At 59.0% G+C, this 22,172-nt stretch overlaps 2 protein-coding genes across 2 annotated transcripts in view; one reads left to right on the forward strand and one right to left on the reverse strand.

Annotated features, from left to right (window-relative positions):
- The first annotated feature begins 79 nt into the window (after positions 1 to 79).
- On the forward strand, positions 80 to 4,909 carry GSR (glutathione-disulfide reductase). Its single transcript, XM_075038621.1, has 13 exons — positions 80 to 273; positions 1,031 to 1,057; positions 1,321 to 1,409; positions 1,807 to 1,876; positions 2,049 to 2,196; positions 2,313 to 2,367; positions 2,448 to 2,547; positions 3,065 to 3,151; positions 3,354 to 3,515; positions 3,732 to 3,843; positions 3,928 to 4,059; positions 4,261 to 4,394; positions 4,601 to 4,909. Exons 1-13 carry the CDS (start codon positions 145 to 147, stop codon positions 4,748 to 4,750), a joined length of 1,395 nt encoding a protein of 464 aa, XP_074894722.1. The 5' UTR covers positions 80 to 144; the 3' UTR covers positions 4,751 to 4,909.
- A 9,634-nt stretch (positions 4,910 to 14,543) lies between these two features.
- FRAS1 (Fraser extracellular matrix complex subunit 1) overlaps positions 14,544 to 22,172 on the reverse strand; it is a 151,997-nt gene continuing 144,368 nt past the window's right edge. The window contains exons 66-73 of the mRNA XM_075038663.1: positions 21,717 to 21,867; positions 20,575 to 20,682; positions 20,262 to 20,421; positions 19,405 to 19,521; positions 18,628 to 18,794; positions 18,103 to 18,308; positions 16,760 to 16,906; positions 14,544 to 15,740 (exon numbers count right to left, since the gene is read on the reverse strand). Coding sequence (XP_074894764.1) covers positions 15,156 to 15,740; positions 16,760 to 16,906; positions 18,103 to 18,308; positions 18,628 to 18,794; positions 19,405 to 19,521; positions 20,262 to 20,421; positions 20,575 to 20,682; positions 21,717 to 21,867 — 1,641 coding nt within the window. The 3' untranslated portion in view covers positions 14,544 to 15,155. The remainder of the gene's footprint in view (positions 15,741 to 16,759; positions 16,907 to 18,102; positions 18,309 to 18,627; positions 18,795 to 19,404; positions 19,522 to 20,261; positions 20,422 to 20,574; positions 20,683 to 21,716; positions 21,868 to 22,172) is intronic.

The raw sequence follows: 22,172 nt of genomic DNA on the forward strand, positions 1-22,172 counted from the left end.
CTGTACCTGAACCAATAAACTTGCCATTGTCAACCCTAACCCGTGGTGCTGGTGTTGGGACGGGGCGGGATGGGGGGGGCGGAGCGGAGCGGCGGAGAAGCCGGGGCGGGAGGAGAGGAGGTTGGCCTTACCCAACCGGGAACGATGGCGGCGGCCGCTTACGAGCTGCTGGTGCTGGGCGGTGGGTCCGGAGGACTGGCGGGGGCCCGCCGGGCAGCGGAGCTGGGTGCCCGAGTCGCGTTGGTGGAGCCACGTCGCTTCGGTGGCACCTGCGTGAGTCCCGGGGGGGCACCCACGGGTGGGAGAGTGGGGGACGCCCGGTTCCCCCGGAGCTGGCCTCGGTTCCCACCGGGGCTGGTGTTCTACGGTACGGGGAAGCCGGAGGGTGGGAATCGCCATTTCGGTCGCGGAGGAGCGTTGTGCCTTGTCACGCTGAGCTGCGTGGGAGGGGGTCGGGTCCGATTTCCCCACTCCCGGGGGTTCTTTTTTTGGCTGTTTTCAGAGCAATAAAGGGAGGCTGACGGGTCCCGGGTCTGCAGCACAGCAGCTCACTCAGTCACTGCGGTAAGGCAGTAAAGCAGAACTAGCAGGAAGGGCGAGATGGTAGAAAGCAGAAAAAACAAACTTGTTCCTGAAACAAGCCAAGGACAGGCTCTGCTCTTAGGCTTTAAGTGCGTTCCCCTGAAAGAGTTGCTGTGCTAGGACCAGAAGTGCAGGAAAGGGGTGGCAAACACCTTTCTCCTAGTAATTTTTTTTTTTAAATTATCAATAGGAAAAAAACCCTTTTATATGAAAACAGTGTACCTTCCGTGTTCTCTTTCAAGGAAGTGAAGGAAAACGGGCAAACCGCAAGACCTTAAGGCACCGAAGGCAGTTACAGCCCTCTTTTGCCAGAAACCCAGACTCATCCCTTTATGTTCCCACGCAAAGAGCTGGGATTTGGTACTGGCCTGATGTGGGATGCTCTCCAGAGCCTCGCCTTTGAAAAACTAAGCCTTAACGCTGAGACTTGCTCTTATTTCTCCCCCAGGTTAATGTTGGGTGCGTGCCAAAGAAGGTAAGGATGCTTTCTCCAGCGGCGCCTCCGCCGTGGGGTGGGTCTGGTGTGGGTGTCTGCCGAATTGCGGGGAGGTGCTGGTGTGGGTTGTGGGGAGGAAGGAAGGGCTCGGAGCGTATTGAGCCATCGAGATGCCGTGAAAGCGCTCAGACCCGTGTCCCGTGGGCTGCTCCGGGCAGAGGCGAGGCATCGGGAAGCATGGCAGGGGTTATCCCAAAAATCAAACCGGTCTTCCCGAGCCGACATGCGGTTTTTGCGGGCAGGTGATGTGGAACACGGCGGTCCACGCGGAGTTCATCCACGATCACGCCGACTACGGCTTTGAAACACCCAGTGTCAAGTTCAACTGGAGGTAAGTACGGGAAGAGCCGGTTGGGAACGAGCGTCTCCCAGTGTGTTCCCCATCAGCGCCACGGCCCCGTGGCTTGTTGTCCACCCCAAAGGGGTCCCTGCCCGCTTTGAGGCTTCCCATGGATGGATGCTGAGCTGGTTATGTGGCCGGGATTACCGCTGCATTTTGGAAAGGAAAAGTGGCAAACTGGCAGTGGGAAAAGACTCTGGGAAAGATGGACGCGGGGAAGGCAGGCACAAAAACCTCGCACGGGTGGGGAAGGCTACTGCCTGATGGGTAACTCGGGGCCATTTTATTTTGTGGCGTGGCTGCCTTGTACCGAAGGGATTGAATTGTTTTTTGCTGAGCTCTGTAGGTTCATTTGCTTGTGGTGACAGTAAGCCCTGCTGTGTTCCAGAACAATTAAAGAGAAGCGTGATGCTTACGTGAGGCGCCTGAATGAGATCTATGAGAATAATGTAAAGAAGGTGAGGATGCGTTTATCCTGCGAACCGAGCGGGGAAGCAGGCTCTGCTGGATTTTTGGCTTTTTTTCCAGCCTTAACGGGTGTCCTCTTCTCGAAGTGTGGGAGCCCTGTCTCCGTTAGCTGGCTCTCGCACCTCCTCCTGTTGTGAATCACGTAACTGTTACTCCCCTAAGGCTCACATCGACATCATTCGGGGCTATGGCAAGTTCACCGCCGATCCCGAGCCTACCATCGAAGTCAACGGGAAAAAGTATACGGCTCCTCACATCCTTATAGCCACGGGTGGGCGCCCGGCCGTCCCTCCCGACAGCAAAATTCCCGGTAAGCCTGACAAAATTCCCCGGGCTGCCTGGAGAGAGGTCTGCCAAAGCAAAACGGGTTTTGGGAGGCAGGAAGCGGGGGCCGATGAGGGGTGCAAAAGGGGTTTTGCTTTGCAGGTGCCAGCCTGGGGATGACCAGCGATGACTTCTTCGACCTAGAGGAGCTGCCCAGGTAAAGCGGGGCTCAACCCCCCCCCCAGCCGCCGCCGCCGGCTCGGCGTGCCTGCACACGGCTTCGTCGCTTCTCCGCAGGCGCAGCGTCATTGTCGGTGCTGGCTACATCGCGGTGGAAATTGTGGGGATCCTTTCTACGCTGGGCTCCAAGTCATCCCTGCTGATCCGCCAGGACAAGGTAATGCCACCGGCTGTCCCCAGCCACGCTTCCCGCCCGGCAGCTGCATCCCAATCTGCCTGGGGTTTTTTAGTCATCAGCTCCCGTGAGCTGGTAAAGGAGGGTCCGAGTCGGCACAGACTCAGGAGGGTGGAAACGGGGATGCGGAGGATGGTGCCGTTAGGCTGTTGGGTGTAAGGAGGGGCTGGGAGGGGGCAAACGGGGCGAGAAGAAGAGCGTAGGTGTGCTGCTAGGAGGATTTCGGCAGCACCGACCCGCACACCCAGCATTTCTGCAGTCGTGCGTGCCGCCGCACCCATTTCCTTGAGCTTTATTTCAAGTCGCTACTTGAAAAAAGAAAAAACAAATATTAAAGGAAAAACAAACAGAGGAGAACTTTATCGTTAACCAGAAGCACCCCAAACTTCTCTGGGCCCAGGCGGGGCATGGGTGCAGGGAAATGCCGGTGGAGGGGTCTGCCAGGCGGTGCCTTCGCCTGCAGACCCTCATCTGATGGGGCTGGTGGGTCCCTGCCCAGGTCCTGAGGACCTTTGACTCCATGATCAGCTCAAACTGCACCCAGGAGCTGGAGAACGCTGGGGTGGACGTCTGGAAGCACACGCAGGTACGGGCACGCAGAGCAGCCCCGTGGCTTGTCCCATCCCTCCTGGAGAGGCAGGGCTGGGGGAAAGCTGGTATTTTGGGCATGGCTCGCCAAGCCACGGCTTTGGCGGCATCCCTGGTCCTGTGGTACGGCCACCATCGCCTGTCACAAGGCAAAAGCCGTCGGCGCCTTCTCCCCCGGCGGCTCCTGTTGTTCCCTGCAGGTCAAAACGGTCACCAAGTCCTCTTGCGGGCTGCTGGATGTGACGGTGACCTCCTCGGTGCCTGGCCGCAAGCCGACGGAGGGAGTGATCCGGGACGTGGACTGCCTGCTTTGGGCCGTGGGGCGGGAGCCCAACACCGAGGACCTGTGCCTGGACCAAGTGGTGAGATGGTAGCACATCCCTTCCGTGCTGATGCGAGGATGCCCGCGGTTCTCCGGGGGTCCCATGGATCTCCGGAGCCTGCCACAGGATGGTGTTCCCACCATGCCCTGCCCCTAGGTGGGAATACGATGGCCACCGGCACGGGTCCCCCGTGGGCATCGCTTGCCCCGTCCCTCCTGGGGCACGTGCCGAGGCGGCTGCCGTTTTCCGTGGCAGGGCGTGCAGGTGGACGCCAAGGGCCATGTGGTGGTGGACGAGTACCAGAACACCACCAGGAGAGGGGTCTACGCCGTCGGGGACGTCTGCGGGAGAGCCCTCCTCACCCCAGGTACCGCGGCCGTGCCCCCCTCCCCTCCACAGCCCCTCGGTGCCGCGCCGTGCCGCGGCTCACGTTCCCCATCCCTCCCCGCAGTGGCCATCGCAGCTGGCAGAAAGCTGGCCCACAGGCTCTTCGGGGGCAAGCCGGAGTCCCGGCTGGACTACCGTGACATCCCCACCGTCGTCTTCAGCCACCCGCCCATCGGCACCGTGGGCCTCACCGAAGGTGGGGACGGAGGGGACGCGGGGGGGGGGCGAAGAGGTTGGGGACGTTGTGGCTCAGAGCTGTTGCTTTGATGCTCGAGGAAACGATCTGATCTCTGGCGAGGGGTCCGAGCCTTGCAAGATGCGCTTTGACTCCCTCTTTATAAACGCCTCGTGTGGACGGCGCGTCCCCTTGACCTACGTGCCGTGTCTTCTGCTGCAGACGAAGCCGTGGCCACGCACGGGAGGGAGAACGTGAAGATCTACAGCACGTCCTTCACCCCCTTGTACCACGCCGTCACCCAGAGGAAGGTGAAGTGCGTCATGAAGCTGGTGTGCGCTGGCAAGGAGGAGAAGGTGCGTGGAGGGGTCCTGGGGGGGACGGCTGGGTGCTGCCGTGGCGGGGACCACGGCTGGCTGCCCTCTTGTCCCCGCGGGGTCGGCTCTGACCCGCTCAGACCGGGTCTCCGGCTGGGATCCAGCTCCCCCAGCACCAAGCCCAGTGTTCAGCCTGGATTTTGCCGGTGCTGGGTCCCACCCGGGCTCTCGCTTCTTCCCCAAAGGTGGTGGGATTGCACATGCAAGGGCTGGGCTGCGACGAAATACTGCAGGGCTTTGCCGTGGCCATCAAAATGGGGGCCACCAAGGCCGACCTGGACAACACCGTTGCCATTCACCCCACTTCTGCCGAAGAGCTGGTGACGCTGCGCTGAGGCGGTGGGCGCAGGCAGCCCCAGGGACGGCGGCTGCAGCTGGGGAAAATGTTTTGTACGTCCTAAAAAAATGCCTTAATGTCAGGCGGTTGCCTGGAGAACGGGTGTGTAAAAACAGCGTGGCTTGCTTTGGAGTGGAAAATAAATACAGTGATGCCGGCAAGTCTCTTAGCGTCTTACGACGCCTGTCTCCCACCGTGCCCAACCGCGGGGGGTGGTGGCAAGGTCCCTCGGCATCGTTTTGGGGAAGGCTGGGCTCCTCCGCTACCGTCCCCATCCCCGGGGCTGTGCGGGGAGCAGCAGAGCGGGGCAGGACGGCTGGGTGCTTGGGGTACTCGTGGGCGCTGGAGTATCCCAGGTGGGCTCTGTTCTCCGCCGCGGGCTCATGGAGGGGTGAATCGGCATCGTTGTTGGATGTGGGATCACGGGGGGAGATGCTGGCCTGACCCTGCTGCATCCCAGAGGCTTCCAGATCCCCTCCGCTGTCCCGTCGCTATCCGCTCTTCGTGGCTGCGGCTTTCGAGCTCTCGAAGCTTGAGGCAGCTCGAAGAGGCTGAGGGCAAAGCTGGGCAGGAGCGATGGGGCACAGCGCTGGCTGGGGAACTGCTGGTTTCTGCTTTGCTTTTGCTAGAAATGAATAGTTTGCATGAAATCAAAGTATCTCCACAGTCGAGAACTCCCTGAAACCTAAAGGGGAGGTGGGCGGCCCAAGGAAGGGGACGCTGGTGCTCAGCAGCTCCAGGCTTTGCCCCCAGCAAAGCCGTGGCAGGTAGGAAAATCCTGCCCAGCCCTCCTGACCCCATCAGCATGTATTTAAAGAGTATATTGGACTCCTGGAGGCTCAAGTACAAGCAAAAGCTCAAATATTACTGGTATCCTCAGTTATCTGTGTTAGTCTTTGAAAGAATTAGGCTTATTGCTAACTGAAGCTCACAAGATTTCCTCTGGGCTTGCTACAGATGATCCTCAGGCATGTTAGGGGAGTCAGTTGGAGTTAATTCATAGTTAATTGCTCCATTTGAATCACAGTGACTTGACCATCTCAGACAATATGCTCTAACGGCATTTTGTCAGTATTGTTTTTTTTCCTTTCAAATTACAAGTTTGGTCACTTGATTTTAAGGCATGTTTTAGAGTATTTGTGAGAATTGTCCTGGACTTCATGGCCAGAGAAATTATCAAAGTGTCTAAAAAAAAGAAAGGCGGGGACACACAGGCACAGGCAGGGGCTGAGTGTCCGCAGAAGCCTCTTTTTGGGGGGAAAAGGGGCAAAAAAAAGGCAGAGGGAAGCTGAACTGGGGGGAACTGAAGGGAACCGGGATGGGGACCAGGACGGGAGGAGGGACACCGGGGGTGGACGGGGGGGGTCTGGAGCGAGCGGCAGGGTCGGTATCCCCTCCCGCAGGCGGGGTTTAGCCCGCAGCGTCCCCGGTACTACCGGCGGCGGGGACGGGCGGGCGCTAGGACCTAGCGGCCGACGGGCAGCTCCGCACGCTGACCACGCCCCTCACTCAGGCCACGCCCTCCGTCTCCTCCCCCCGGCGGGGCGGAGCCCCAGAGCGCCTGCGCGGGGCGGGGCCGAGGGAGGTGTGGCCTGTGGCGGCCGCCATCTTCTCGTTCCGCCAGTTCTCTCCGTGCCGGCAGGCGGGCGGAGTCGGGTCGCGGTCCCCGGGCCGGGTCTGCGGCCCCGCGGGCGCACTGTGGGGGGGCCCGGCCCTGCCCGGTGCCGGGAGCCGCAGGGCGGTGTCCGCCCGCCCCAGGTGAGGAGAGGGAACCGGCTGGAGAAGCCGGGGAGGGGGGACCCGGGCCGGGATGTGTGGGCGAGCGGGGCTGCTTCAGCCCGGAGCCGCGGGACTACGGCGGGGAGCGGCCGCCCGGTGGACGGGACGAGGAGGAGCGGCTGCGGTGCCCGGTGGCTCGGCGGAAGAGCTGCGGGGCTCGGGGCGCCGGCGAATAAAGCCCGGAGGGCCGGAGCCCGGCGCCCCCCGCCCCGCGTCCTCGCAGTCCGGGGCCGGGTCTGCTTCGCCGGTCCCCTCGTCCCGACAGCGGCGGGGTTTGGGGCTGCGCCGGCCGCGGCGGGGACTCGGGACCCGGAGCCGGTGCCCGACGGCCGCTGGGTAGCCACGCCCCCTCGCTGACCACGCCCATCCCGCCGCACGGGCCACGCCCCCGCCCAGTCTCCGCCCCCCGGGGCGGGGCGGGGCCGAGGGCGCTTTGGCCTGCGGCGGCCGCCATTTTGTCGTCCCGCCGGGCCGGGCCGGGCCACCGGGCGGGGGCTGCGGCCCTTCGGGCGGAGCGGCCTGATCCGTCAGGCAGTCCCCGAGCACCCCCGGGTGCTTTAGGGACTGGAGGGCTCGGGGCCTGTTCCGGGGCTGAGAACCGGGCCCAGCCGTGGGTTTTACCGCAGCGGGAGCCGGGCTGCCGAGATGGAGAAGGGGCTCGGGGGGGAGGACAGTAACTCCGGGGGGCTCCAGAAGCCGAGTCGTGGGGTCAGACCCCGGCCCGGGAACCCCACAGCCCCGTCTCGTCAGGGCTGGGGGAGGGAGCCCGAGTCCCGGCCGCATTGGCCTTGGAAACAAGCCGGCGGGGGCGGGTGGGGGGCCAAGGCCCCTGTTTTGGGGGTCGGAAGCCAAGAGGGAGTCGAGTGTCTGCGGGACACGACACTTCACGCAGAGACCGAGTCCTGCATTTGGGGAGGGTGAAGCTGGGGTCGTTCGGCCAATCTGGGGGACTTCAAACCTCAGGCAAGTTGGGGTTTCTGAACTGGAGACCAAGTCCTGCGTTTTGGGGCTCAGAAGCGGAGACCAAGTCCAGCGTTTTGGGGCTTCAAACTGGGCTCGTTTGGCCAATTTCAGGTTTCTGAAAAGAGAGACTACAAGTCCTGCGTTTTGGGGGTGTCAAACCAGGCTCATCTGGGCAGTTTAAGGACTTGACCAGAGAGACCAAGTTCAGCATATTGGGGCTCAGAAGCAGAGCCCAAGTCCAGCATTTTGGGTCTTCAGAGCAGGATCATTCAGGCAATTTTGGGAATGGGAGGTTTAAGTCCTGCGTTTTGGGGCTCAGAAGCAGAGACCAAGTCCAGAATTTTGGGGCTTCAAACCAGGCTCGTTCGGCCAATTTTGGGGCTTCAAGATCATTTGGGCAAGTTGGGGTTTCTGAAAATAGAGACCAAGTGCAACATTTTGGGGCTTCAATCCCCGGTCATCGGCCAATTTGGGGTTTCTGGAGACCAAGTCCTGCGTTTTGGGGCTCAGAAGCAGAGCCCAAGTCTGGCATTTTAGGGCTTCAGTCCAGGCTCACGTGGCCAGTTTTGGGTTCCTGAACAAGAGACTAAGTCCTGCATGTTTGGGCTGAGAAGCAGGATCATTCAGGCAATTTTGGGAACTGGAGACCAAGTCATGTGTTTCAGGACTCAAAAACCAGGCTCACTTGACCAATTTTGGGTTTCTGAAAAGAGAGACTAAGTCCTGCGTGTCAGGAGTGTCAAACCAGGCCCATCTGGGCAGTTTAAGGTCTTGACAAGAGAGACCAAGTCCAGCATTTTGGGACTTCAGACCAGGCTCATTTGGCCAATTTTAAGTTTCTGACAAGAGAGACTAAGTCCTGCGTTTTGGGAGTGTGAAACCAGGCTCATAGGCGCAGTATAAGGGCTTGAAAAGAGAGCCCAAGTCTTGCATTTTGGGGCTTCAAACCCGGATCATTCAGCCAAGTTTGGGTTTCTAGAGACCAAGTCCTGCATTTCAGGGCTCAAAACCAGGCTCATTTGGCCAATTTCAGGTTTCTGACAAGAGAGACTAAGTCCTGCGTTTCGGGAGTGTCAAACCAGGCCCATCTGGGCAGTTTAAGGTCTTGACAAGAGAGGCCAAGTCCTGCATTTTGGGACCTCAATCCAGGCTCATTTGGCCAATTTTAGGTTTCTGACAAGAGAGACTAAGTCCTGCGTTTTGGGAGTGTGAAACCAGGCTCATAGGTGCAGTTTAAGGGCTTGAAAAGAGAGACCAAGTCCTGCATTTTGGGGCTTCAATCCAGGCTCATTGGGCCAGTTTGGGGTTTGGGAACTGGAGACTAAGTCCTGCATTCTGGGGCTCAAAACCAGGCTCACCTGGCCTATTTCGGGGCTTCAGACCAGGCTCATTGGGCCAGTTTGGGGTTTGGGAACTGGAGCCCAAGTCCTGTGTGCTGGGGCTCAGGCCACATCCCCCGGGTCGGTGCTTGAACACCAGAGCCCGAGCGCTGCCTTGCTGGGACCGGGACTGGGCTCAGGGGGGCAGCCGGAGGGTTGGAAGGCAGTAACCGAGCCCAGGCTCCGGGGGCTTGCGGCCGGGCTCGGCTCACTTGCCCAGTGCTGGGGCTCGGGAGACAGACCCGGCCCCGGGGACTCAGGACCGGCCCCCATCAGTGCTGCGGCGCCGGGCAGCGGAGCCCCAGCCCCGCGGGTTCCCGGGGACGGTCCGGGGACAGACGGCGCTGCGGCAGAAGCCACGAGGCCCCTTCCCCGGGGGTCGGAGAGTGCAGCGGGACCCGGGCAGACGGTGCCGGGGCAGCCCCAGCCCTCGTCCGGCGTCTGCGCGGAGCCGTCGGTGCCTGTTCCGGGACACCAGCCCCGGCGGCAGCGGCAGAGGCGGCACTTGGGCCGCCGGTCCCCGCTCCGGCTCGGCCCCGGCCCCGGAGCGCGGCTCCTCCTGCCCGCGACGCCGGGACGGGGAGGCCCAGGCGGGGCTGGGGGCTCCGGAGCGGCCGGTGCCCCGGCTGGTCGGGGCGGGAGAGAGCCCCGGGCCCCGCACCCCGCCCGGCCGGGACTCCCCCGCCGGCACCGCGCGCTCGCGAGGCCCGGCCCCGCCTCACCGCCCCCGGAGAAGCCGCCGGGCCCGGCCGGGGCTCCGACCCCGCGTCCCGAGCGACGGGTCCCGCCCGGCGCCCCCGACCCGGTACCAGCGTCCGCCGCGGTCGCTGCCGGCGCCGGTCTGGCGGCGGAAGAGGAGGGGCGGGGGGGGCGGGGCCTCGGCGCGCACGCGCGGGGCGGGGCGGGCACAGGTGCGAGCGGGCGGGGCCTGGGGGCGCCTGCGCGGGGCGGGGCGGGCACAGGTGCGAGCGGGCGGGGCGTCGGCGCGCATGCGCGGGGCGGGGCACGCACAGGTGCGAGCGGGCGCGGCCGCGGGGCGGGGCCTGGGGGCGCCTGCGCGGGGCGGGGCCGAGCAGATTTGAGCCCCGTCGGCCGCCGTCGGCCCCTTCCTCTCGTTCCCCCGCGGCGGCGGCGGCCGGGCCGGGCCGGGCCGGGCTCCCCCGGCGGGTCCGGGGCCGCGGAGCCGGGAAGGGCCGCGGGGTGCTGCCGGCGGAGGAGCGGCGGGGCGCGGGGAATAAAGCCCGCGGGGCCGGAGCCCGGCGCCCCCCGCCCCGTCCTCGTTCTCGGCCGCGGCCGGGCCCGCCCCGCCGGTCCCCCCGGCCCCTTCGCTCTCCAGCAGCGCCCGGTCCCCCCGGACCCGTCCCGGCGGCGGCGGAGCTTGGGGCTCTGCCGGGCGCTCTGGGGACTGGGGAGCCGCGGGGTCCCGGCCCGAGCCGGGCGTTTTCCCGGGCGGAGAAGGGAGCCCCGGGGCTGCGGTTGTGGGGCCGGGCCGGGGGCTGGAGCAGAGCCCGAGTCCCGCCGGTTTGGGGTCAGAAACGGAGCCCCGGGGGGCTGGTGGTGGGGCCAGAGCCTGGGGGGTGTTGGTGGGAGTTGGGGGATGTTAGGGAACTGCCTTGGGCTTTGGGGGACGTTAGGGAGCTGCGTTGGGTGTTGGGGCACTGGGTGGTGGGGGCCTGGGTTGGGTGGTGGAGAATTGGGTGGTGGGGGCCTGGGTTGGGTGGTGGGGGGGCACTGGGTGGTGGGTGGGAGGTGTAGGGGCCTGGGTTGGGTGGTGGGAGGTGGTGGTGGGGTGGTGGGTGGGTGTTGGGGGCTGGGGGAGGTGTTGGGTGGGGGGTGGGCAGGGTGCGTGGACCCCCACCGGAGGTGGGGGTCCGGTCGCGTTGGTCCCCGAAGTTTGGGAGGCTGGCATGCACCAGGCCGAATTAAACGTCTGAGATAGTCTCTGGGCGAAAAGGTGCTTTTCACTGTCGGTTTCCAACTCTTTGTCCAAGGGGTGTCCCACCCCCGGACTACTAATTGAGCAATAAACACACGAATCACTGCCTGTACAGTTTATGACATTTAATATTCATATTCAAGTCATGACAGTGATTGATTTACGACCTTGCCAAAAGCCAAGATCGTTTTAACAAGCACAAGCTGAAACCAACTGGAGTCTATAACATGCTGGAAGCTGGAGCCATCCATGAGCCAGGGCAGAAACAAATGAGCTGAAGCCGCAGATGAACTGGAGCTGGAACACGAGCTGGAGCCGAAATGAGCCAAGGGCAGAAACAACCAACCTGAAGATGGAGCTGGGCCTGAAATGAATGGAGGCAGAAACAAATGAGCTGAAGGTGCAAACGAGCCAGAGCTGGAGCTGAAAATAGGGGGGAGCCAACATGAACAGGGGCAGAAACAACCCACCTGGAGCTGCAAATGAGCTGGAGCCACAAACGAGCTGGATCTGAAACCAGGGCAGAAACGAACTGGTGCCAAAACTGAACTGGAGCCATCCTGGAACTGAACCTGCAAACAAACAGGAGCCCAAACCAATAAAGAAAGGAAAACATATGGGGGCCCAAACAACTGACCTGAAGCCCCACTGAGCTGGAGCTGCGCAGGCTTCTTCCTGGGGCTCCTGTGTCCATCCCTGTGCAGGGGGAGACGTGGGACAATCAGCTCCTGGCAGCACGGCCTGGACCAAAGAGCCCCCAAGGTGCTGCCCCTGCAAACCTGCTGCCTCCTGGGCACGGGCAGCTCTGCCCAGCATCTCGCCGGTGACACACACCCACGATGGGAGGGGAGGGAGAGACGGGGACGGGACACCGGAAACTTCTCCCCAGGAGAGCGGGCAAGAGCCAGGAGCTGGCTGAAAACTGCAGTACCCCACGCAGCAGCGGCGGCACAGACCGACAACCGGCAGCCCTGGGGCTGGGGCCGGCACCGCACCAGTGCCAGCGGGGTCTGGGCCTGACCCCAGCAGCACCCGCTCCTGCCCCCCCAAATGCACAGCACCGACCTGCCTGGCCCTGGCTCGGGGTGGGCTGCGGAAACGGGAACCGTGGGCCCCCCCAGGGTCCCCTTGCACCCACAAACATCCACAGGGGGAACAACCATCGAGGTTGAACAACCCGAGGGGTGTGCACCGGGACCCCTCCTTCCCCCCAAAGGCACCCACCCTCCCCGTCCCTCGGCCGGCAGGACGAGGGGCAAAGCCAACATGCACCGAGCACAAAACCGCTCCCCAAGCTCCGGCCAGGCCCAGCTCCCTGGCACCCCCGGGGCACAGCAGCCCCCGCGACCCTGCTCCCACAGCCGGGGACAGGACCCCCCCTGCCCCTCCATCCCCAGGGACCCGGCCCGGCACTGGAGATCCCCCAGGCCCAGCCGGCCCTGGGAGCCGAGCGCCCCGGTCCCACCGCACAGCTCCGCTCGGTCGCCGCCTTGGGACACTCACCTCACCGGCCACGTCCTCCCCGCCGGCGTCCCCTGGCCCTCGGGGCCGCACTCCTCGCCCGGGCGTCGGGATGAGCCTTCCCCACGTTTTGGCACAGCCGTGCAGCACCGCGTGGGCCACCAGCACCGGGACGGCCGTCGTTCCCCGTTCCCGGCCAGGTTGGCTTCACCATCTCACCGATGGGGCTGCGGGAGCCGGTGTGGGTCCCTGGAGCAGCCTCTGCTCCCACCGCAGATGCTTTTTGAGCTGAAAAAGAAGGTTTTCAGTCAAAGCAGGGCTTCACGCAGGCCCCAGAGCTGCCCCCAGGCCCTCACCGTAGCGAGGATGGTGCCGGGCAGGGCCCAGGGGCTGAACCCCAGTGGAAACCAGTTCGCCCCAGCAGCAGGTCCCACACTCACCAGTCCGAGCTCTCTCTGGCTCCAGCAGAGGAGGGGTCCGTCCTGCCGCAGCCGCTCCAGGAGAGCTGGGGAGAAGAAACCAGCCGGCGCCTGTGCCGGGAGGAGGGAGACCAGTGGCAGGAGGGGTCAGCGGCCACCCCACGTCCTGGGTGGGAGACGCGGCGTACGGAGCCCCCGTGGCCGGTCGCTGGGTCACGGTTCAAGCAGGGGCTGAACCCGCGGTGGAAACGGGGAGCTGCCGGGGACCCCCAGTCCCACAGGCTGAGCTGCAGCCGCTGCCCCCCCCCCAGAGAGGGGACCCCAGAGGGTCGGTGCCCAAACCCACCGGGAAAGTCCCCGAGCACCCACGGGGGGTCCCGCACCGGGGCGGAGAGGGAAAGGGACCACCGGCCCGCGGCTGCCAGGGCAGGCAGCGACGGCAGCTCCTGCCGCTGGGAAAGCCGGGGGCCCGCAGCCAGCCGGCCCCGGTCTCCCGTGGGTCCCGGCAGGAGCCCCCCCCACGCCGAGAGCCGGGGGGTCCGGCCCCGGAGGGGAACGGGGCAGCCCCTGCCGGCCGGTGCCGCCGCTCCCCCACCGGAGCCCGCCCGCGGGGGGCGAGAAGGGACGAAACGCCCCCGGCTCGCCCCGTTCGGCCCCGGTTTTCCCCCGTTTCCCCGCAGTTTCGCCCGGTTTCCCTCGCCCTAAACCGGAGGCGCCGGTGTCCGCTCGGCCCCGGGAGCAGCCGCGGCGCAGGAGGGACCCGGGCGTGGTGGGGAAGCGGCCCCGAGCCCGGCAGAGACCGCGCCGGCCGGAGACCCGGGACCGGGACCGGGACCGGGACCGGGACCGGGACCGGGACCGGGACCGGGACCGGGACCGGGACCGGGACCGGGACGCGGCTCCCGCCGCCGCCGCCGCACCGGTCTCCGCGACGACGGCGCCCCCTGGCGGCCGCGGTGGGTTTTGAAGCCTCGGGAGGGGCTGCCGCGCCCCTGCCGCCGCCGAGGCACGTGACTGCGGGTGTGGCCGCGTGGGCGGGGCCTGGCTCGGGGCGTGGCCGGCTGTCCCAGGTGCGAGCGGGGCCGGTGTTCGTGGGGCCGAAGCCCGGCGCCGCGTTGGTGGGAGGTGTGGGGGGGTATTGGGGGCCCTGGATTGGGTGTTTTGGGGGGCGGGGGGGGCTGCTGGGTGGTGGGTGGGTGTTGGGGCTGGGGGAGGTGTTGGGTGGGGGGTGGGCAGGGTGCGTGGACCCCCACCAGAGGTGGGGGTCCGGTCGTGTTGGTCCCCGAAGTTTGGGAGGCTGGCATGCACCAGGCCGAATTAAACGTCTGAGATAGTCTCTGGGCGAAAAGGTGCTTTTCGGACCCTTAGCGGCATCTTGGAGTCCTGCCCTATTCAATGTCTGTACAATGCCCAGAAGAGTTATTAACTAATTAGTTAATAATTATTCAGTATTAAAATATGATGTTAATATTCAGCGGATGCCTTACAGCCCGTCACAAAGGAGCAGAAGGTGTCATCAGCTCATGCTGGACCTGCACTGAGGTTCAACAGCCTCAATTTCCACCCTTTTTTCAGTATTTATACACCACCTTCAGTACTGATAAGCTAAATATTCCCAATTTATTCAGCATGAACTTTTAACATTCGTATTGAAGGAGTGGGAATGATTTACACCCTCATGAAAGGCTCTTTTCAGCACTGAAAGACAAGCAGTGCCAAGCTTGCCGCCTCTCAGCTGTGTTTGGTGCCGGGGGTCCCACCCCACCTGGGCTGAAAGGGGGAGGCGCAGGGAAAGGACACCCCCGTCACGCTCTTTGTCAGATTTAGAGTCAAACTTTATTCTCTGGCGTGCGCTGAGACAGTACAGTTAACACCCCGTGTGACAATTCATGTCCCCGCCACCCCCTCCCCATGGCCAGCACCACCCCAAAATGAACCTCCCAACCCCTAAAGACCGAGCACCGGGTTTGCCGTTTGTTTTTCTGTAGCGTTTTGCCTCGTTTTAAGAAGCAAACCAAGGCCGCTTGCCTTGGTTGTTAAACACGGAGATGTTGCCCTTCTTGCTTTGTTCCCCAGCGAGGGGGGGAAGCGACCCCGAGGCCGGGAGCAAGGGGTCCCGGCGGATGCACAGCCACCCCGTCCACGCCGGGTGGGGGACGTACAATGTCCCCACGATGTCCCACCACGAAGGTGCTGGTCTCCCCGGGCCACCCTGGGGGAAGCGGCAGAGCCGGAGCTGGAGGAGCGTGGTGGGGGCGCGGATGGAGAACTCTGCCCGGCCCAGCTCCAGCGGTGCTGTGCAATGGGGCAGCTCAGGCGGGAGCAGAAGTGAGCTAGAGCCACTCCTCCTCCTCACAAGAGTATAAAAATACCAGCATAACTTTTCTTAGCTTTTCTTTTTTTTCAGATTATTTCTTTTTTTTACAATTTATAAAAAGCTTTTACCAAACCAAAGGGCGTGCTGCATTAAACTTCCGTTCCGTCGTGCAAATTGCTGTGGACTTTGACTTCCAAGTTCACCTGCTTCACCTTCCTGCCTTTCCCCTCGCAGACGCCCCCGGTTTCCCTCAATATATTAATGTTCCTCACGGTGCAGTACCGGCCATCCAGGGACTTCTCGGCGCCCCTGGGCAGCTCCACCTTGGTGTTCAGGGGATGCTCCTCCGGGGCGGCTCTGGCAGCCTCCCGCTTCCTCCTCAGCTTCCGACATTTCCTGGTGAGGAGGCAAACTCCCGAAAGCACCAGCAGCAGCAGGGTGACGGCAGCGAAGGCGCTCCCCAGGGAAGCGCCCGTTTGAGACAAGGAGGCTGCGACGGCGGCTTCCTCCCTCTCCAAGATCAGCGACTTCATGTTGGTGCCGTTCTTGATCTGGTCGCCTTCGTTGTCGTAGATCAAGGAGTCGTCCAGGATCAGCCTGCCGTCGCTATCGACCAAGTCCCTGCGGCTGCGTTTCCAGCGGCGAGTGAGGGATCGCTGAACGCGAGGCCCCGCCATGCTCTCCGGGCCAATTACGTAGATGACTTGGAGGTACCACTGGTGTCCAGCTTCCACCTGTCAGAAAGGGAAGACACGCACACAGGAAATTTTAACTACAGCTTTTAGATCAAGTGATTTTGTTACGTCAAGGTAGAGCTGGTTGCATTTTTTTGTCCCGTTTCTTGACTCCTGCAAATACCAACAAAAAAGCTCGGTGTGTTTTTATGAGCACCTGCAATAGTATTTACCACCAAGTGAGGTGTTCAGTCTTGTTGTCTATCTTTGGCAACTGCAGTAATTAATTTAGGAATATTAATAATATGTTTTTAAAGAGCTTATTTCCTGAATGTTTTCGGAAAAAAAAGTCTTAATCACCAGAATAAATTCCTCCATTTTCTGTGCTGGAGTTCGCTTCTTAACTGGCTCCACCATTAATTTATGGTACAATCCTAGCGATGCCAAGAAGCCCCTTAAGCAAACAGAGGTCACTAAGAGGGCTTCTCTGGGGAGGGACAAAAAACCCAGAAATCAGGATATAAAATTCTGCCCTCAATCAAGAGCTTCCTCTGTTCCCCTCCTGTTTCTACCACGATCTGCTCAGCTCCTCCGAGTCTTGTACTCACCAGCCTCTGCGGACAGAGAGGAACTGCAACCAGAGTTTACCTGCCCCTGTAATTGGGAAGGGTCGTGGAGAGCTCTGAGCTGCGGCTACCTTCAGAGGAAGCGACAGCACCGTGTGCGCGCTCCACCGCCGAACAGAGACTCTCATCTCCCACCTCGCCTTTATACCCAGGCAAATCAAGGAGAGGCCTGCTACAGTACGATCTGCAAATGCGGATGATCACGCGTACGTGAGGCCACCTCACTTCACGCAGGCCATGTTGCAGGTGGGCGCGGAGGCAGTGTGTCCCACCACGCCATCAGAAAAGTTGGTTGAGGGTTGCCATTAAACTGCAGAAGGCTGCAAGACCTACCCTCGCATGAATTTGGTTTCTCTAGGCAGCGTCGGGGCCAGAGCCTACGACTCACAAAGTATTTGGGACACCTTGGACAGAGAAGTGAGTTTTGGGCTACTGATATCACTTGGTACGTACCTTATAGAGAGCATCCACTTTGAGAGTAAATCCGTCGACTCCAGGCATGCTGCTTACTGAATGAAACTCAGACAGTTCGGAAGCAAAGTGGGCATCGAAAGGCACATCGTGGAAATACTTATCCGTCACTTCTGGTTGGTTTCGGTCCTGGAAATGAGAGAGGCGTTATGAAGAGAAGTGCATGCTGTCATCTTTCCAGAGGGAAGCCAGAAGCCAGGTCACTAAATAACACCTGCGTACTGCTGCAGAAATCGAATCCAAATGCCCAGTCTCTGCACCTGCCTGTGGGCATGGACATTTCTTTAAATGCATAGCTTACCGCACAGAAGATGTTTATAACCTATATGATTTGTAGACGCTTCATACTGGTTTAGCACTGATTGTGTCAGTATTAGGTTTGTAGAGCTGAAGATCAGGAGAGGAGTTTAACCAGCCTGCTCAAATACGCATGCTGAACTAACTAATAACATTAACATTCCCCTCGTCCTGTGAGTGGTAACAGGGCTGCCAGCAAGGACGCTGGCAAATGTTAACTACAAAGCATGTAAGAAGAGCTGAATGCATCTTGGGAGCTAGTCGTAGATTTATACAAGAAGAATTTCTGTGTAACTGGTAAATAAATCTCCCTTTATATGATGCCAGTTCTGACAATTCCAAGCCATAGTATAAGCAGAGATCAAGGGAAATTTTTAAGTTTGGTACATCACTTCTTTTTCTTCCTAATTTGTGGTTTGTTGGTTTTTTTTTTTTTTAGACTAAGAAATACTCATGGATAAAGATGGAGGAAAAAGAGATCTTGGCTTCATGGTTTGCACCTGTCTGCTCCGTACTGCAAAGATCCACCACATTTCACTTCTCATCCCTTTGTAGTCAGAATCTGTTGGTAGTCAGGGGAAAAAAACCAAACAGAAAGCAGAAGCAAAGGACATTTTTGCAAGCCAGTACTTCAGACCCCTCACAGACGAGGGAAGTGTTTAGCACAGGCATCATGCTTTATTCTGGCTCTGGTTTTCTGTGGCTGCACAAAGGTGCAGGTGGCTGGGAGGGTGGCAGGGTCTGCCTGGAGACTCTGCACGATGTTGCAGGGTTTGAGGGTGCTTGGGGAAGTCAAACAGAAAAACAGCAGTGCTACGTCATCTGGGACAGTCAGGCTAGAGAGAACTTGTGGACCGAAATAGCTAATACGAGCTAAATATCAGTACGTGCAGTGCCTCCCTGCAAGTAGGAAGGCCGTTTAGTTCCCAGGTCTGTTAGGTCAGCAAGAGGCTGAGAGACCAGACTTCTCTGGACATGATCACACACAATCCTGGCCATGACGGTTTTGTCCACAGCAGAAGACTTACCAAGAGCAGAAATCGGTGTTTCAGGTGCTTGTTGGGTTGAATACAGCCGTACTGGGGCCCCTCATTATAGACGGTGCCCGTTGGGTCAAAGAAAGGCACGTAGCCATCCTTGCCTGTACACAGATAGACTTTTTCCAACTGCAGTTTGTAAGCGGCATTTAGGTTTTGTTCGGGGTTCCAGAGCACGCGGCCGTACAGGATTTGCCCTGAGGAGGTTGGGAGAAAAACGGTCTGGTTAAATTCTCCAATTCAACAAAAGAACCACTGTTAGAGCCAAATGCACAAAACTACACATGGCTCTGGGTTTTGATTTGTGCGTGCAGATGACAAAATACTGTGCCAGAGCACATTCTTGTCTTGTCGTGCTGTTACAGGGCTGTAACGTGCTCAAAATGCCATTTGTTGCTGTAGAAGAGACAAAGCCAAATCTGGGTTTTACCCTTTTCTTTCAGAGCAATGGAAGTTGTGAAAACAGAATCATTAGGTACAAGCAGAAATGGAAAAAAAAAAGAAAATAAATCCTACCCTTTGAAAAAGCCCCTTTGTAATCCATTTCTGCCAGAGACATTTCAGATTTGGTGGGGTCCATCAGAAACACCTTTTCATTGTTACAGAGCTGAAACTCTGTGTTTAGGGAGTAGACGACAGGAACTGGGCGGTTGGTCTGCTGGAAGGCAATTGGGATCAAAAATCTAAAATTGGGACAGGAAAGGAAAAAGGAGAGGTTTAGTTTGGACGCACCTGAAGTTACATGCTGGTGACCTACACAGTCTGCTTCACCTTTCTTCCTTCCTGCTTTACTATTTTTAGCCTAGCAGCCCGTACTACGGCGGTATTCAACCCAAGATGACTTGTTGCCCCTCACCCTGCCCCAGTTTTCCAGTAACGGTGCAGTGCTCTGCACGACCAGCTGAAGCCTCCTCCCAACAGGTTTCATTTTCTTTCTGTCTGGGGACAGCTGAAGGATACACGGGCTTCTGCAGCCCCGAGGCTGAAAACAGTGGGCTGAGACGTACGACAGCCCAGGACAGCCCCTGGCAAAGACGCGTGCCTTGTGCTCAGGAGTGGCAGACCCTGCCATGCTACAGGCTGTCTGGAGCACCCCGACCGCCAGCTCAGCCCAGAAATCTTTCAGGTCTCCGTTGTACGGGGACTCCAGAGCCAAAGGGGAGGTTCCTCCCCTCCCCTTTTCCCTTTTCCCTTCTCCTTTCCCTTCCAGCATGCCACACACCTGCTGGGACCACAAAAACAACCCAAACGGGCTGAAACTGTCCTGCTGCCATGATGATGGGGACTCCTTACCGCTCAGGAGCGTGAGCTGTACAGGGCAGGGGCTTGTCTCCAGGCTCTATCCACGGCTGTGTGGGCTGCACAGTACAGGGGATTAAGAAGATCGTGTACTCTCCAGAGTAGTCCTTCCTGGGAACAGACAGGAGACACTGCGGTCACCAAACGAGACTCCAAGCTATTCACCCAGCTGATGTGTTTGCTTAACATCCACCGTTTTCTAAGCAATGTAAGCAGGCAAGACAAAGTTCATAGCAGGACCTCTCCCTCATCCCAGAATTCTCCAGCAGTCGCAGGAGGGACAAACTTGACCTGCAGTGTTTAATCTGACCCTCTGTGCAAGGAGCACAGACTGTAAGAATAAACAGTCACAGACAGAACTAATAATGAGAAGCAATTTCTTAAAACAGTGAACCAAGTATTTCTAGATCCTTATATACCTACCTCCACCAAGCATAGCACTACCGATTAAGCCAGTCGTGGATGTAAAATCCTGCTTTTAACTTGCAGACTGCAAGATAACCTTGAATACATTGTCCCCTCTGGTATCTACCTACCCATTGGCTTAATTGCTAGAAAAATGCACGTTCAAGGAGATGAAGTGATTTTTCCCTCTAATACATCCAGTAGAGGAGCGTTTTCAGCCCTGACAGTGGCTTCCTGCATGCTCTAGCTCTGAGCCCTTGAACAAGGCTGGCTCCTGACCACTCCACACTATCGCTGTGGGTGCTGAACGGGCAACAGGGATTGCTCTCTCCGGCCTGGACTTGAAACTGCTTCGCCGCTGCTGTTAACTACATGTATGTTCGTTGCTTAAGGAGAACATTGAGCTGTGGGAAGCTGCTGAAGGTGGCTGAGCCCACAGTCCTCACCTGTTGTAGGAGCTGGTTGCTCTCCAGAGCTGGTAGGGAGAGTCAAAAGTCTGAGCGCTCCACAGCAGTTGCAGGTCAAATTCGATCCCTCCCAGGTGGTCTGGAGTCATTAAGAAAGACTTGACATCTGGCAGGCTGTGGTGCTCCATTACAAAAAGCCCTGGGGTGAGGACAAAGAGGTGACGGATGAGGCAGAGTACGGGGACACCCCACGTTGCACACCTCAGCACAGAGGGACACTGCTACCTGTGTTTTCAGAACAGATCTGTATGTGTAGGCTGATTTCCTCCTCTATCAGGACTAATGCTCTCACCTCTGAACTTGGCCTGTGTCTTGAATTCGATAACCAGCCGGCCATCCTCACGGATGTAGATCCTGATTATCTGCAGCCGGGCTGAGAGAACGCTGTCCGTCTGAATCCCTGCACAGTGCAGCAAGAACAAAGTCACTGGGGAGGCCACACAGCACACATGGACCTCAGGTGGGCTCTCTCAGCCCCACGTAGCTCCAGAAGCATTTGAGAGAACTCCAAAAAGACATGGTTTAATTGGGATCATCCTCCAGTGAGTCAGCTATACACTTCCTCCATTATCCACATGTGCCTCCTAAGTCTCACTCAAGCATAAAGGAAGTAAATATACTGAGCTCCCCCCTATGATTAGCCTGTGAATGTAACTTACTTTACATAATAAATAAGTTGTAGATAATTGTTTCTGGGTGCTCCTGGCCTTAATTCCTGAGTGGCCCTCCATGACAAAGCTCTGCGAGTCCCTCCTCTACAATACTTAGTGTCACCGCTGGCAGAATAAAATCCAAGGTGAGGTACTGTCTGTTCCTCATAGCCCTTTGAGCAGCAATACTGCTCAAGGCTGCAGGCACGGGTTCATGGCGCACACGGGCTCCAAATATTATGGGAAACGAAACAGAAGACTCACAGGTGCAGGATAAACCACATAGATGCACAGATTTTACATCTTGGATGTAACCACCACAGAGGATAGGAACGATTTAGGGCTCGCCTCTGGGAGTGCTGCTGTTTTAACAAACAAGGGCATACTATGGGAAAAAGTCCATTCGTGAGAGCCAGGAGGCTGAGGAACGTGACTGCAGCTCCCACACAAGAATCACTGAAAAGTGTCGGAGAAATCACTCCAAATATCCCACAGGGAGAAACCTCTGCCTGGCTGTGGAGACTCTGATGAAGAGAGAGCTCTTCTCCTGCAGCACTTTCTAGGGCTCAGTGATAACTGTTCCCATTAACAGAGAGAGGCTGGGGGGAAACAACAGCCCCCTTGCTAAGCTTACACAAATGCAGGCATACCTGGACTCAGCCTGCACGCCCTTTACTTCAGTGAGTGCTACCCATGCTCAGGACTGCAGTGGGAGTGCAGAAACTAAGGGAAAAAATGAGAACAAACCAATTCTCCTGTATCCCTTCAAATGCCTCAGACCTACCCGTCCTCCAGAGAACAGTATCGTAGAAAAAGGAGAACTCCATCTCTGTGTGATGCTCAAGAGAAGCCCAACCTCTCGGCGCTGTCACGTAAATATAGGACACATAGAGTGGGACGTGGACTGTTAAGAAGGACTGAGCAGAGTCCCGTACCTGTCAATAAAACCCCCAAAAGGTGGTTATGCACCTTCCAAAGGAGAGACACTGGCCCAGACTCACAGCACCCACTGCACTTGCGTTCTGCTCTGCAAATGGGGAAAAAAGCCAGAGTACCTGCAACAGAAGACTCCTTTTTAGTTCTGGACCATAGGTGTCTTAAACACAGGGAGGATAATGTGGGGATGAAGTATTTCTGCAGCAATATAATGTCATTGCTCCATAAAGACTGAGCATTATTGGCAAATAATTAGTTGATTTGCAAAGAAGTTATTGCTGGACTGCGATTTGAAAAATAACAA

This window comes from Buteo buteo, chromosome 1 (assembly GCF_964188355.1).
Source record: "Buteo buteo chromosome 1, bButBut1.hap1.1, whole genome shotgun sequence".
Taxonomy (NCBI): Eukaryota; Metazoa; Chordata; class Aves; order Accipitriformes; family Accipitridae; genus Buteo; species Buteo buteo.

Excerpts from the sequence above, each read along its gene's own strand:
- GSR (XM_075038621.1), top strand. The coding sequence starts at position 145 with ATGGCGGCGGCCGCTTACGAGCTGCTGGTGCTGGGCGGTGGGTCCGGA. Across the intron at positions 274-1,030 it reads GTCGCTTCGGTGGCACCTGC|GTTAATGTTGGGTGCGTGCC; the intron begins GTGAGTCCCGGG and ends TTTCTCCCCCAG. Across the intron at positions 2,368-2,447 it reads GACCTAGAGGAGCTGCCCAG|GCGCAGCGTCATTGTCGGTG; the intron begins GTAAAGCGGGGC and ends GCTTCTCCGCAG.